This window comes from Saccoglossus kowalevskii, chromosome 1 (assembly GCF_978046115.1).
Source record: "Saccoglossus kowalevskii chromosome 1, keSacKowa6.1, whole genome shotgun sequence".
Lineage (NCBI taxonomy): Eukaryota > Metazoa > Hemichordata > Enteropneusta > Harrimaniidae > Saccoglossus > Saccoglossus kowalevskii.
In genome coordinates, this window is record NC_140641.1 from 38,244,342 (window position 1) to 38,260,787 (window position 16,446).

Genomic DNA, 16,446 nt, shown 5'->3' on the forward strand with positions numbered 1-16,446 from the left:
GTCATGAGGAAGCTGACACTCTCCTCGCCTTCCATGCAGTGAATGCTACTGGAAATGTAGTGGTCAGAGCCTCCGATACTGATGTCATTGTTATTCTCCTTGGAATGCTAGGAAGGCACCTGGAAAGTCACAGGGAAACATCATACAATCGTATTATTATGGAATGTGGATCAGGAAATAACCGTCGACATATTGATGTCAGCAGTATTGCCACTGCCCTGGAGTCAATGCAGAATGGACTAGCTGCAGCAATGCCAGGTCTTCATGCATTTACAGGCTGTGACTTCACTGCATCATTCTACAGAAAGGGTAAAGTGAAGCCACTAGAAGTTCTTCAGAAAACCACTACGCGAACGCTCATCCAATTTTTCAGCAAGCTGTCTTCTGAAGATGCACCAGACCAGCGTAAAGCAGAAGAGTTCATTTGTTCTTTGTATGGAATGAAGGGTGATGTCAAATATACGCAAAACTGCTTCAGATGACCGGAAACAAGAATCAGGTAACTGGTATCTTTGGGATGTGGGCTATTTTATATTGTTGACTGGGTGGGGTCAATCAACATAACCACATACACTTATGCAGATGTGCTAATCAAAACATGTTTTGAAAATGTAACCTCTTCCAGCACCAATTTAATAGATGGGGACATTATACATGAACAAGTAAGAGTGATGATGAATACTCATAAACTATCAAGATCTAATAGCCAATCAGGACATAAAAATGTGTGCTAAAATGTCTAATTGCACTCACCGTGGTGCACACAATGTCTTGCCATGCATGCTTGTAGCTTTGGGTTGATTCATATTTCGTTCACGGGAAAGTACTGTTATAACTGCCTAGTAGCGATATGACCTCAATGACCAATGTGAAGAAGGTTGACTGCGCTCTCCTGCCACCCTGTGCAAAGACTGTGCACAACAAATTACAACGGGCCCACTTCATTAGCATTCTGTGGGGAAATGCTGATTCACCATATCCAGGACATGGTTTGGGCCCTCTTAGGTATGGGTGGAAGGACAAGAATGGATATTATGCCCCTGACTGGTTCTCAGGACCTGCCATCCCACATGATCTTTTCAAGGCAGTTGAACGAATGGATGACAATGTGGAAGATCGTCAGAGTGACCAACAAGATGTAGCGACAGAGTATGATGATGCTGATGATTCAAGTTCTGAACTACCTTGGAGTGATGACTCAGAAAGTGAAACAGAAATCTGAGCATCCAACAAACTTTAAGGATTATATTCATAGACAAGAGTTGTGTGTGTACTAACAGATGTGTGATGACCAGCTTTTCTTTAGCTAAGCCATTTATTTATTTATTTATTTATTTATTTATTTATTTATTTATTTATTTATTTATTCTCACAGTTCAAATTATTTTATTTTATCTTGTTAATAGGTGTGTATTTATATGTAAGGCAATAAATTGTTAATATCATTATTAAAAAGCTGTACATTACGTGTTTAAATGCAAGTCAATTTTGGGATACCCAATGGGGGGGGGTTACATGTATGCAGTGGCCAATTTGTGCTGCAGTAACATTTCAGACACAGATACAATAGTTGGTTTTACATGGTACATCTAATGTGTGATGTGGACCAAATTTTGAGATCCCTTTGGGGGATATAGTGGTAGTTTCCATATTTACTCAATCAGTAGTAAGATAATAGGCATAGGGGCCACATTTGGAGACTGTCTGGCAGGCTCTATGCAGCAATTAATTTGTCTTGCAGGGACCATTCTGAGCTCTGCGAGATGTACTCATTCTTTTGAAATTGATATCATGTGGTACCTCCAATGTTTGATCTAGCCCAAATCTTGGAGGGGTCCTTTTTGGGTGTCTGTCGGGCATAATGCAGCAGAAAATGTGTCTGGCAGGAGCCATTCTATAATCTGTGTGATGTACTTGTTCATTTCAATTTGGTTTGGGGTGGTACCTCCAATGTTTGATCGAGTGCATTTTTGGCCCCTCTTAGAGGCTCCCCAGGAGCCACACGCAGCAGGTAGTCCCCGGCAGACATCCATATTTGCATATGTTAGGTTACACCATGAATGCTCATGTGTTCAGATATTGGTACCTCGTTCGTTTGATCAAAATGCTCTGGGCTGCCGGTCTAATAGTCCAGCTTCATTAGTCAGCTGAGTTAACGCCTCGATCGCTGTCCCTCTTTCATACAAAATAGTACGTACTCTCCAGTAAATCTCTAAGGCGGGGCAGAGTAAACACCCGATCAGCAAATGGCTGAAGCCGTTGACATGGCACATGAATACCCGGTGGTCAAAGGTTTAAGCATTGTGAAATTGCCACTACTGAAACCAATTAGTAAACAATGTATTTATAAAATTACTGTAATGTTCCTGTATGTTTATACTATATATATTCTGTATATAATTCTGTAAGATATTAGTTGTATCGGGGTCCTGTCCGGCTCTCCATAACATAGGCAGAGATTGGCTAATAACATATTTTGTAATGGAATGTACACTAGGGGGTCTGTTATTCTTTGTTATTCTTTGTTGAATTTGATGAATCCAATATGCAGTTGTCATTTGAGGTGATTTTAACGCCATATTCTTTGCTAGACAAAGGATTCTTATTTATTTGAAATGGTCATGATGTATTCTGCTATATAGTCACGTGACTTACATCTGGCCTTTGACCATATTTCCTGCACTTGGCAATATTTTTATAATTTTGCTTGATGTGTTTGGACACAATTTTAGTAATTTGTTGTGACATTCAAAATGTATCGATAGAGTGATGTGATGACAGCGGACACACACAACACAGTCGAGTTAAGCAGAGTTACTCCCAGAAACAAACCAAGAGGTAATAAACACCTTAAAACCGTGTCTTACCTATGTGTTGAGATTTGTATCGACCAACTGCATAAACAAATAACCTGTCTGGAAAAATGAATCAATCAACGACAGTTGAATTATTTCCAACCGATACAGTTCATACGAATGTAAAAACTAATCAACAATGGTGCATGATTTGCACCCATTGCAATTCCAATGAATTGTTGGAATATGTGCCCTCCAAACTCTGCAAATATCTTGTCAATAAAAAATTCAAGATACATAACTAACATAACGTTATTAGAATTTGTTATCTCTTACAAGAACTTTTCTTGCGAAAAAAAGATGTCATGACAAATATTTCATAAGTGATTCATGGTTGGTATTGGGTTATGTTATAAATGATTTGTAGTTGGTAATGATTTCTTCTTTGTCAATGGTAGCTTACCTGTATGGATGGATACCAGAAAATTCTTAAACTATTTCACAACAAGTTTCAGAGAGATTAATTAACTAATTAATTGAAAAAATACATCTCAGTCTTGGAATAAGTAAGACGTAATATTTATAGGGTGGTCGAAGGTCGAAGAAATTGAAAACTGAATTAGAACATCAATTCAATTGAAATTGGAAAAAATCGAAGTTAAAACAAAATGGAAATAATATATGAAAATAATAATTGTATCTAAATAAATTAAAAACCGAATCAAAATGGTGTTATAAAATAAATCAGTATTGTTGTTTAAAAACTGCAAATCCGATGCCAGAAATGTAAAATACAAAAGTAGGTCTTATAATGTGTCAATCACTTTATTATACAAATTGGTATAGGAGAGTAATTGGAACTTCAAAAACATAACGTGCTAATATATATACCAATATAATGTGATGTTTTAATTAAGTTTTAACCTTCCTTATCAACTATAAAACACATGTGAAACGAGTGAGTAAATTGCATAGTGGGAAAAAAGTGCATATAACTAATCTCATCAAATCATCATAGATAACACAGCTTCAATAAACTAAGTAATTAACTGAAGGTGACATTTAAATGCATCGCCATGTTGTCAAGGCTGGCGACGAACAACAATTATGTAATGTCTGCTTGTACCCTGCACCAGTAGTGTAGAATATATAGTATTAGTATTATGTCGTATGTTGGGAGCTTAGCTGACTTACACAGTCTAATAAGTCTGAATATATGTTCTAGTTCATGGAATGTTGTTCTGGTGATAAAGTGAAAAATAATAATTAGATATATATTTTGATTGGTTGATTGATTGATTGATTGATTGATTACAAATAACATTCATGGGTTTTGCAAAAAAATAAAAACAGTTATATTTATTAATAGGTTTCACTTTTATGTTAATACAACCCAATTATATTACCTGCACTTAGGACAGCATCGTGGACCGTGACAAATACACAACACTTCTCCTCATATCCAACGTCCTCATAAAAATTGCATCTAGAAAGAAAGTCACGAACCTCCTCTGAAAGAAAAAAAAATAATATTTTAAGATCTTTGTTATATATCTGTATCGTGTATATAAACCCCAAGCATCCCAAGTCAATATATCGAAAGTCTTACATATATGTATAAAGGCAAGAAACATACTTCCAACCGCATTATTTACTATGCAAGGGCAGAGAGCAGTTAGCTTGTTCAATGGTTAAACAGTGGATAAATATGATAACACAGTTATACAAAGATGATCTCAGATGATATCATTGTGTGTACATGCCTTATATTTCTCTTTAAATTGATTGTACACCAGTACTGATTTGTATTATTTTTATGGAATGTTTTGTGAGATTGTAGTGTACCTGTCGATTGTTTGTCAGTGATGTTAACTCTCTCTCTCTCTTGAGCGTGGCGTGATAAGGTTCTTTGCTGTGACAAGGCGCTTTGCCATGGTCGTGAGTTTGAATCACACGTGTTGCGAGTTTATATGTAATTATATGTAATTAAGTGTTCACTCGTGGCAAAAAGGCCCACATCTTAGGTAATACTAACAATGAATACATTATGGGTTTATATGTACGTAGTTGTGACGTCAGTTTACGTTTATTACACACTTTGTTGGTCAATCTTTTTTGAGCTGTTTAGTAGGGTGTATCGGAAACTGCATCTGCCTATATGGCAAGACGTGGTTATAAGTTAATTATATGCCTGTAATTATATTGTTTCGTGTTCTTGGAGATAACATTCTATTTGATGACTGTGATATCGTTTAGGCATGCTGCCATCATTTACACTTAAATTGCAGTGGTGATATCCAGAACTAATACATACTTTTACAGTTAGCTAACAATATCTTGATTCCAAGTTTATGGTACTCCTTGAAAAGTTGTCGTAATCCACTTAATGCCGTAGAGTCAATAAAGTTAAGAGAAGAGCAGTCGATGATAATTGTGTGGATCTTGTCTTCTTTAATTAATCCATCACCCTCTTCCAAACCATGGATGTCTTCATCATGTTCATTGTCCCATTCATTGACGTCTTTATCATCTTCCATGTTGTCACTGATTGCGTTACTCACAGTGGCAGATAGCTGGCTGTAGTGTCCTTGTCTCCGTGTCAGTATATTGCCCTATAGATTGGCGTTATAATGATAATTAGTATTCACAAACTTTCAAAGTTGCTTATGCCTGGATCTTATTTAAGGCACAAGATAAAACATATGTATTATGTTGCTTCTAGACTGGGACTTGTCTTCAGCTGTCAAATCCCATGAATGATAGCAACACTACAATTTGATTGAAATCAGGGACACCCGAAATTAAAATTCGCCATATTTTGAGGTGTAATTAATTACAAGAATAGAAGATGGTGTACTACAGAATCGCACTTGTGTTACAAGTTTCAGATACACTAGGCTTTCATCCTTGGCATTGACACCACCTCACAAAATTGGAATGAATCAAAGTTAGAAGCATCTAACCACATCCTTCAAAACTGGAAATATGGCTTGTGATCCTGTGATAGTATAATCTAAACTCAAACATCTAAACACAGACAAATCAAAATACAACACTGGTGCTCCGACTGGCTCAATTTCAAAACCACTGGCACATACACGCTTGAGATATTACCTCTCCTGTTTCTCTAGATGTCAATACACCTTCTTTCTTCATTTCTTTGCTTTGCTTCTTCTTGTTTCTTTCTTCAAATTCTTCCTCCCTAGCTTTGATTTGCAATATTTTTCTAGGGTTGATTCCTGTCAGCTTGTACATCTTTGCCATGAAGTGAGCAATATTTACAAAGTATAGTGACGATTGCATGCAGAATATCTTAATACCACGAGATTCTGTAGCCTGAAATTGAAGCAGAGGTGATGCATCAGAGCTGATTTAGACATATATTCTAACAAATTATGTGAGTATTGTTTCTTTATGCACGTTACTGATTATGAATTTGAATATTGATACAGTATGATGACATTTGTACTTGAATGAATGTGTGTGGCATGCACCTCAAGTAAAGTAGTAGCACCACAGCATTACATATCAATACATATCACACAATTTGTTCTTCTGCATCACGAACAATATTGCATTGTGCGTTTAAGGGTTAACATCGAGTTGTATGTACTGTATGTTTGGACTGTCGGTAATTAGACATTTGGTCAGATATACAAAGATTCACCTAATTGGCATGCTTAATAATAAGTATTACTTAGTTAATTTAAATATACATACAGCTTCTGTTACATATGCAAGTAGATACAAGAAAGTGTTAGATTTAGTTATTGATACTTACATCTGAATACTGTTTGATATCCTTGTATAGATCTGTTCCATCTACTCTGCCCAGCAATGCACATGGTGGTTCCTGTGTTCTCCACACGTGCATGAATATGGAATATCCAATTCCAATGACAAGTCCAAAATCAACATTAAACAAAAGTACAGCAACACAACTTACCCACCACACATGCTGAAATATGGACACAATTATAAGAATCCATGTTAATTAATTAATCTATGTTAATTAGTTAATTAATCAATATCTATTGAATGACGCATGAGCTGATGTAATGACTCATTTGACCATTTATAAGCAGTGGTTCAAAGTGTTTTTATGTTTTATGTTTCAGTAACATTTACGACGGAATTTCACTATCGTCCACCAATGGGCGTGAGAGGCAAAATGGAACGACAACATGGGGATTTTAGTGATTTGATAGTCCTAGTAGAGGGAAAAGCCTGCTGATTGGGATCACTGATAGATGCAATAATTTACATAAAGAGAAGTTATGTTATGTACAATCTTCTGTTATTGGTCGCATACAAATATAACTGAATATTTGAAGACTCAAGGAAGCAAATTATAAATCTACCAGGGTTGTCAATCTTGATTATCACTTGCGCACGCGTGGGAATTGAGTTCCAAGCGACGATAACAACACACGCAAAAAGCATGCGCAGGTGACGACTCCCCCACTTTAAATGTTCCTTTTTTTAATTTAATATACGGTTTGATAGATGTATACTTACAAAGTCTAGTAAATCAGCCTTGAAGAGTTTTGGGACTGCTAGAATTTTGCGAAAGACTTCTTTCAGAGTAACAACTATAATAGAAGCAAGTATCGCCTGTAAAGTGAGAACATAATACAATATAAGTCAAACATGTAGTGCAATGTTTAGATGAAACATTTGAGCAAATTAATGCTGACTATGGCACAGTCGCCAAACGTGCTTTTAAACAAAGGAGAATAGATGTGTACTTTCCCACAGTTGTATAAACCTTTTTCACAAATCGGGTGCCCAACAGTTTTTTCCGTATGGGGGGAACTCGGAAAGGGGCTCATGAGAGATATCGAGTCTGAACTAGGGCGGTGTATGTTTTAAATATAACAAACATATTTAATTAGGTCAAGCTGTGTACAGTGAATTTAATGAAGGTATGCATGTTTTTGTAGAAGATATCCTGGACAATTCTCGCGCTTCATTCAAATACACCGTTATTGCTGTAGAAGGATTTTAGTAACGCCCAGTACCACGAATCTCTGTGTAGTAAAAACAATATGTTTTTAAATCTTTTGAAAAATGTATTGTTTCATATAGAAAACGTTCATGTACTGATGAATTCAGTTTATTACCTGTTTTAATATAAAACTCTAAGTATATTTTAACATTTTATAGATGCCTATTCTGAGGTATGAATCACATGGAATATATAGTTATATAAAATAAATAAGATACACTGTGTAGAATGATGTATAGAGTTCACAGATATCCTAGACGTAGATTACAATCGGTAAATAAGGCAGGTTAATCCCATGTCATCTGAGATAAGATGTGTTCATACAATGACACCGCTCAATAGATTAGAAAGACGAATTTATGAGCAGCCGGCATATGACGAAGATACAACAGGTAGATAATTTCACGCCTATTACAACACATCTCATCTACTCCAAGTCTCATTGCACGCATATACATAAAGGGGGTGTCATATTTGAGTGCAGGTTTCTCCTAAAAAGTTGAAATTTTCATATAATCGTTGTAGTATTTATTCGCTGTAAGACTCAAAACAACTCATTTACTGTGGTACTGTGTCAAGCAAACAACATATGTAAATATGGGACAAGTTTGTGGGGTGGTTGCACAAGAGATAATATCGATAATCAAATATTAACTAATAGAATAAAAGAAATAAATGTAGTTAGGCGAGGATACTGGGGAGCATGTGACTTCCTATGATCTAGAACAATTTTTAACTCAAAAAAATCAATCATCAAAAACAATTATTGCTTTTCAGACAGCATTGGAGGGTTACCTCAAATTGCGCGTGAAACGTCTAAATACTGGGTTAAGTCACCACAATTGTCGAGTCCTAACTATCACAGACTCGAAAGTTCAAATGTTTTCTTTTATCTTCTAGTCAGTTCTTGTCCAAAATATATGTCTCGTACGCTCACTCACTAACATCACCCGTATATACTGCACTCCTGGTGTTAATATGCCCAGAATTCTAATTATATTTTAACATTACCGTTGGCAACGCCTCAAATAAAGGTCCAATCCACAGCAGTACCACCAACATCAATGCACTATTGACCAGACCAGCAATCTAAAATAAAAAAATATCAATGTCGTCTACTATTTAATGCTTGTTATTGAATCCAATCGCAGAATATAATGTCAGGCTTTGTTTATATGTCAATATGCTATGTTCAACGTTTATCAAAATCATGGCCAACAGCTAGCCAAAAGAAAGATGTTGTGCACAAGTTTCATATTCATGTCCATGTACTTACATAAACAGAACAATAAATTGTCGACAGTAGGCCATTCACACTATATCTCCACAAGAAATTGGGCTTAGCAGCTAGAAAAATAAAACCTTAATATACACTTACTTGTGATGTGCCTCCAGCAGAGTCCTGGACTAAGCTACGATCCAGTGCAGCACTAGCAGGAAAACCGGACAAAAATGAAACCACTACATTAGTTGCCCCATAAGCTATCAGTTCCTATGACGAAGTACCATGAAAGTGAAATGCAACATTTGTACTATATTCATACATTACAGGAAGTTATTTACACTTCAGATTTATAAATTTACACTGAAAATCTTATGCCACTGTTCTCTCGCCTGATCTAGCTATGTGTAAATTACAAGTGCAACCAATTGAAAGCCGAAAATGATCAAAACAAATTACATCTGATATGTTACTTTTTGGATAGCGGATCACAACATCCACTGTTCTCTTATTGGCCATGTGCCATCTGCTGTTTAGGATTAGTATTCATCAATTTGTCAATTACTGTGTATTTCACTTGCACGTAGTAATCACTGGTATTTGAATAAACAATGCGTTTTGAATACCATACCTGGTTTGCATCTATCTTGTATCTCTTTTTCTGAGCAAATAACGACACAACAACAATAGCAATGGCATATGACACAATAGCTAGTGGAAAAGCAGGACCAATCAAGGAAGTGAGGTATGTAGTTGAAGGAAGACTCGGTGCAGGCACCCTGCAAAATGAACCATGACAATATTTTCAAAACATACATAAATACATAAAGCATGTGTACATACATGTGTATATACAATGGAGAGGGTTATTAGAGTAACTTACCCAGCTGGTAAATCGCCAACAACTTTAACGTTATAATCTTCTTCTAAGTTTAATAGGTAACTAAATAATACTCCCAATATTACCTAGTGATAATAAATACCAGAATATACAATATAAAGTCATCTTTGAGTAGTTCATGAATGAGGAAGGCTAATAGCATTCTCATTAGATTTCCATTCCTCGGCAAATTACAAAATTACTCGACCTACCACTATTATTTCTGAGCCTAGGGGATACCCATGCAGCTGTCTTTTATATTTGGTTTCTATTTCTTTAATTGATATTAGGATTAGTACACAACAAATCGATATCAATATAGTCACGTAGTTCCAATCTGCAGCACTTGCCAGTAAATCTCGATATGTCTACAAAATAGAATATATAATTTGCATTAATCTCAGCTTGTTGATACGTTATTATATTTTGCTTGTGTTATATATATATTATATATAGTCATGAATCACTATAATGACGTAATGACCCTACTAAATGATTCCAATACATCATACAAATAAACAAATGAGAAGAAAACTACATCGCCAAGTTTGACATATATATCGAGTGATTCCACATTATCATCATGTTTTGGGAGTAATTGACTTTTTTTTCTCAATTATTTTTCTCTCAAAGCACAATGTATTAGGTTTTACTATATTTTGTTTAAATGCACATTTACTGCAATGTAAACATATGATAACACATGCAAATGCTGAATCGAGCAAATAAGAAATAAAAACATTAGAATATCTAAATAAAGATTAAGAGGTATCAATCAACATTCTAAATTAATTAGTTTTGAATATATGTTGAAATAGAATGTTGAAGCTAAATTACAAGTTCTGTAATAAAGTGTCTGATGACCTGACATCTTTCATGCTAAATTCTATAAAATATTTATGTACATTTATGCAGGTCAAATAAACAATTACATACATTGCTGACAAATAGTTATATCCTCAAAAAGAGTAAGTCTGTTATCAAATTCAGCATTTATTACAACATTGCTTAAATTGTCCACAGAACTCAATGGCAGTCTATGGCCGTTTCAATTACACTGAAATGCAATACTTCAATAACATGAAAATTAATAACTAAAATTTTGCAATAATTCTATGAAAATACTTTTGAGCTACATTCTTTATTTCACAATGATGTTGCTGATTTTTTTTTCAAATATTACCATAAAGATTTCTATTTGATTATTCCCAAAACATGATTGCCAAACCTACTATGCGATAAAACAGTGAAAATGTGAATGACATTAATAACATTTGTTAAATATTAATGTGTCAATCTCTGCTGAAATAAGCTTTGACACTTATCAATAAATGTGTGAATATAACACTTACATATACAAGTCCAAGTAAACCAGGATGACCTCTTACTTTCACGCCTACCATGGCATCTATCTGGCTTGTAAACACACGACAAGCAGCTCCAGTAAGATATCCACTAATAAACGGATCAGATAAATATACAGTAACCCAACCAAGACGTAGAATGCCCATAGCCAGCTGTCATATAATAGATAAATACATAATTAGTACAATAATTACAGCTATAAAATAACTCTTTTACTCGGCAGTTATATGTACAATTAATACTTGTGCATCTATTTTGTGTATTTATTCATTGTGTAGATATCACCCAGTTAAAAAAGTTTCCAGGCAAATATATATGGTGGGAACATTTCATTGTTTTTATGCCTTTCTAAATTCAATTTTGAAAGACAATATTTAACAATGCACAAAAAAAAACAAATAGAATAGACAAGTGTTAATTATCCATAGTGTGTTGTGTTGTGTATACTGAAAAATACTGCCACCAGGGTTGTGTCACTCAACCATGCATTATGATGATACGAGACTATATTAACCTGTATAACGCCCACTAAAAGAGCCATTATAACAGCAGCATCCACCAATTCTTGTTCTCTGTTCCATTCTGGTGGTGATATTGCTGTAGTATTTGTGTTATTATACTCCATATAATTAGTAGGAGGTTCATCGAGAGGATATTGGGGTACTACATCCTGTATAGCTGCCCTCACCATTAGGCTACCAATTGCATATGTACCTGAACAAATAGATTATGATCATGAATCTTTATTAATTGGATGACTCAATTTATCTATGTATTATTTATGTTCTACTAAGGGTCTGTGACGATTATCTACTGCTTTTATGCTTACAATTATCCTCTGCTTGTAATTTGTTTACAATTTACAAACTTGAAACATGAATTGACTTACCAACTGCTAGATCTCTACTAGTTCCTGTCACTGCATATACAAGGGGAGCAAAGAAGCTTAGATATAGACCATATACTGCAGGCAATGATGCCAACATAGCATATGCCATACCTAGAGGGAAACATTCACATATAACTCATTAAATAATATAATAATTTGTGTGTCAGTACTTTAAATTATGAGATTGTGTGTTTCATAGACAAATGAAAGATATAGTATAATCTGTGCATGGATTTAGTTCAATGCATTTTTTAAAATTAAAATGTGTTTTAAACCTGGACAATTGTTTTAACTATTCACATATATATAAACAAGACCAGTGTTAGCTTTTTCATTTGTACATTAATTATTCAATAAATGACATCTTCCAAATTTTGTAAATTTCGAGTTGATTCTGATATTAGTCATGATCTTTCTGGACTTACCTTGTGGTATGTTCATGACACAGACTGTTGTACCTGCTATAATATCCCTTAGCAGTTGTTTGCGTACTGCATAACGAGGTAGCCATCCAAAGATTGGAAAAGTTGATGTTATACATCCCTTGCAACAACTTTTACCGCATCGACAATTCTTGATCTTTTTTTTTAATTTTTGGTTGTACGGTACATAATGGAGATCATTCTCTTTATATTCATTTTGGAAATCTTTCTCAGAGAACAAGGGTCTGTTAATATGATAACTCTGACGATTTACAGTTTGATCTGCATCCCCATTGTAAGTGATTACTTGTATATCATCATTGTCATTGCCTTGTTTCACGGTACATAGTTTTGCATTGTTGGGTGTGATGTCTTCATTCCGTTTTACATTGTAACTCGCACGTGTATGTGAATTTGAACTACCTTCTGATGGTTGGATTACTCCAAGTTCTATTTCTATCTCATCTGCACTAGCTACATTATCTTGTGTCACAATTGAAGCCATTCTCTGTGTAGATAATATAGTGCGATATGATAGGAGTTAATTACCGTGTACACAAATACTTGACATACTATACTACACTTAATTCAAATTCACAATAAAATGGTTGATCAAATTAATGACAAAACAACTTACAGGTCAAGAAGTGATATAGTCAATCATAGCCACTTGAGGGCTGAAACCCCAATTATATGCATTATGGTTACTTTTTCACCCTACCCTATAAACACAATTATTCGAATCTGATGATTTTTGTATTTTGGAACCCGTTTGTTGCTGCTTACAGCTATATTTTGTATGATAAATAGTGTTACCATTTTTCTCTGTGTTCACTTCATTTTTAAATGCCAAGTGTGGGATCACATTTAAGACCGATGGGACCTCTACTATCTCTCTAACAAGTGTGGGTATTACCAAGTGTGGAACCTGCTGAAAGTGTACATACTAATACATGTATGTGAGGGTTAGTTCCGTAAGTTACGCAAGTAGCGCACGAATTAAAGAGCATGTACTTCGGCATGAATCTATTAAAGACAGGTCGTGTGTCTATATCACGCTGTATAGTCAGTACGAAATGAGTTCGGTTACGAGGATTGGACAGTATGAACGAACACCATCCCCCATTTAAGTTATATAAAAATTATACCTTTATAACATAATGAATCGAGATGAAAAGAAATCATGATACTCACAATAATGCGTTATCTGATATTAATGTTCAACCTTCGTGTCTGATATACATACACTGCATAGTATCACACCATATAGTTATACTTTGTATCATAGGGGGTCAACTTAAGTTCACAATAATAAGTCCCCTTAGGTTACAGGGAGGAAATCAGTCTCCGGTGGAGTGGCATTTATGATTGTTGCAAGTGTTCAAATAGGAGAGCATGTGAATATACAAATAATGTGGGTGGTCTGATATTAGATGTAATGTATTAGATGTGATCTCTGACAACTTTATCAGTTGTCTTAGATGTGATGAAAGGTTTGTATTGTGAGATGTTTTGTTTTGACAAAAAGTCTGTTTACAATAGCCATAAGGTAAAAAAATGCATTTTATGCTATGACATCTCATCTGATGCGTGCTTATGTATTTTTTTTTCTCAGGGAGTTAGGGAAACAAGGAGAATCTGAGGAATGGAAACATGAGTTCAAAAAAACGTATTCTGTGTAATCTGTATTATTTACTAATTCAACCTCGACTTTAGAAGATGGTGAGGTAATTGTCCTGGCCATCTTACATTTAGACATATGGGAAATCAGTCGAGCACATTGACAAAAAGTGCCTGAACAGTCGAGTTTATTGTTCGTGATTGACTGAAAAAATAAACCAATCATATCGCGAACATCCGATATTCAGCTGAGCATGATTTCGGCAACAAATACATTCGACGAATCGGTGAAAAAAAAGCTAGTGCGCTTGCGCTTTGAATTACCAGTACGTATAGGTGAATTAATGGCGCACGCTATTTCATGCCCAAAGATGAAAACAATCAATCCGGCACGTGTTAATTTTCAGAACTGATATGGTGCGGCTCCTAGTGACCGAATAGCATCGTGGTATTATGTTAGGTGCCGTTAAGTCCCAATATAAATACCACTCCTTTAGACAGGCATGTACCCAAGGCTACGCTGCATATTGCAACAAAACAGGGTCAAATTAAGATAAGATAAAACCTAAACAACATCAATCAAGCTTCGTTGTAACACAACGACTGATGTGTGTCACTGCTAGACCGGCAGCCCAGAGCATTTTGATCAAACGAACGAGGTACCAATATCTGAACACATGAGCATTCATGGTGTAACCTAACATATGCAAATATGGATGTCTGCCGGGGACTACCTGCTGCGTGTGGCTCCTGGGGGGCCTCTAAGAGGGGCCAAAAATGCACTCGATCAAACATTGGAGGTACCACCCCAAACCAAATTGAAATGAACAAGTACATCACACAGATTATAGAATGGCTCCTGCCAGACACATTTTCTGCTGCATTATGCCCGACAGACACCCAAAAAGGACCCCTCCAAGATTTGGGCTAGATCAAACATTGGAGGTACCACATGATATCAATTTCAAAAGAATGAGTACATCTCGCAGAGCTCAGAATGGTCCCTGCAAGACAAATTAATTGCTGCATAGAGCCTGCCAGACAGTCTCCAAATGTGGCCCCTATGCCTATTATCTTACTACTGATTGAGTAAATATGGAAACTACCACTATATCCCCCAAAGGGATCTCAAAATTTGGTCCACATCACACATTAGATGTACCATGTAAAACCAACTATTGTATCTGTGTCTGAAATGTTACTGCAGCACAAATTGGCCACTGCATACATGTAACCCAACCCCCCCCCATTGGGTATCCCAAAATTGACTTGCATTTAAACACGTAATGTACAGCTTTTTAATAATGATATTAACAATTTATTGCCTTACATATAAATACACACCTATTAACAAGATAAAATAAAATAATTTGAACTGTGAGAATAAATAAATAAATAAATAAATAAATAAATAAATAAATAAATAAATAAATAAATAAATAAATAAATAAATAAATAAATAAATAAATAAATAAATGGCTTAGCTAAAGAAAAGCTGGTCATCACACATCTGTTAGTACACACACAACTCTTGTCTATGAATATAATCCTTAAAGTTTGTTGGATGCTCAGATTTCTGTTTCACTTTCTGAGTCATCACTCCAAGGTAGTTCAGAACTTGAATCATCAGCATCATCATACTCTGTCGCTACATCTTGTTGGTCACTCTGACGATCTTCCACATTGTCATCCATTCGTTCAACTGCCTTGAAAAGATCATGTGGGATGGCAGGTCCTGAGAACCAGTCAGGGGCATAATATCCATTCTTGTCCTTCCACCCATACCTAAGAGGGCCCAAACCATGTCCTGGATATGGTGAATCAGCATTTCCCCACAGAATGCTAATGAAGTGGGCCCGTTGTAATTTGTTGTGCACAGTCTTTGCACAGGGTGGCAGGAGAGCGCAGTCAACCTTCTTCACATTGGTCATTGAGGCTTCCTGAAATAAGATGTAGGTACATGTATGGATTAAAATCAATTTACAGATGAGGGATTTAATTATTGGTTAATAACTGCAGATGAGTTGTCGTTGACAAAGTTTAATTAAATACAAGGAAACTAATGGTATGCAATTAGTAACTTAATTTAGATGTTGAGGCTCCATGGTCTAAAATATCGCTACTAGGCAGTTATAACAGTACTTTCCCGTGAACGAAATATGAATCAACCCAAAGCTACAAGCATGCATGGCAAGACATTGTGTGCACCACGGTGAGTGCAATTAGACATTTTAGCACACATTTT

The 16,446-nt window shown here is 35.5% G+C and overlaps 1 protein-coding gene and 1 long non-coding RNA gene across 2 annotated transcripts; both read right to left on the reverse strand.

Moving 5' to 3' along the window:
• Nucleotides 1-3,601: 3,601 nt before the first annotated feature.
• LOC146750886 (uncharacterized) lies at nucleotides 3,602-4,306 on the reverse strand. Its single transcript, XR_014928645.1, has 2 exons — nucleotides 4,202-4,306; nucleotides 3,602-4,036 (listed from the first exon to the last, which is right to left on the reverse strand). It is a non-coding gene; the product is annotated as an uncharacterized LOC146750886 (long non-coding RNA).
• A 792-nt stretch (nucleotides 4,307-5,098) lies between these two features.
• On the reverse strand, nucleotides 5,099-12,600 carry LOC102801604 (prestin-like). Its single transcript, XM_006819122.3, has 13 exons — nucleotides 12,585-12,600; nucleotides 12,160-12,270; nucleotides 11,785-11,984; nucleotides 11,258-11,422; nucleotides 10,118-10,273; nucleotides 9,909-9,991; nucleotides 9,657-9,804; nucleotides 9,182-9,295; nucleotides 8,815-8,892; nucleotides 7,314-7,409; nucleotides 6,577-6,753; nucleotides 5,910-6,131; nucleotides 5,099-5,407 (listed from the first exon to the last, which is right to left on the reverse strand). Exons 1-13 carry the CDS (start codon nucleotides 12,598-12,600, stop codon nucleotides 5,099-5,101), a joined length of 1,875 nt encoding a protein of 624 aa, XP_006819185.3.
• Nucleotides 12,601-16,446: the final 3,846 nt, after the last annotated feature.

What these genes read in the sequence shown, in the direction of transcription:
- LOC102801604 (XM_006819122.3), bottom strand. An exon ending in TAGGCTCAGAAATAATAGTG is followed by an intron (nt 9,992 to 10,117) that starts GTAGGTCGAGTA and finishes TATTATCACTAG; the next exon opens with GTAATATTGGGAGTATTATT. An exon ending in TATTTGAGGCGTTGCCAACG is followed by an intron (nt 7,410 to 8,814) that starts GTAATGTTAAAA and finishes CTCACTTTACAG; the next exon opens with GCGATACTTGCTTCTATTAT.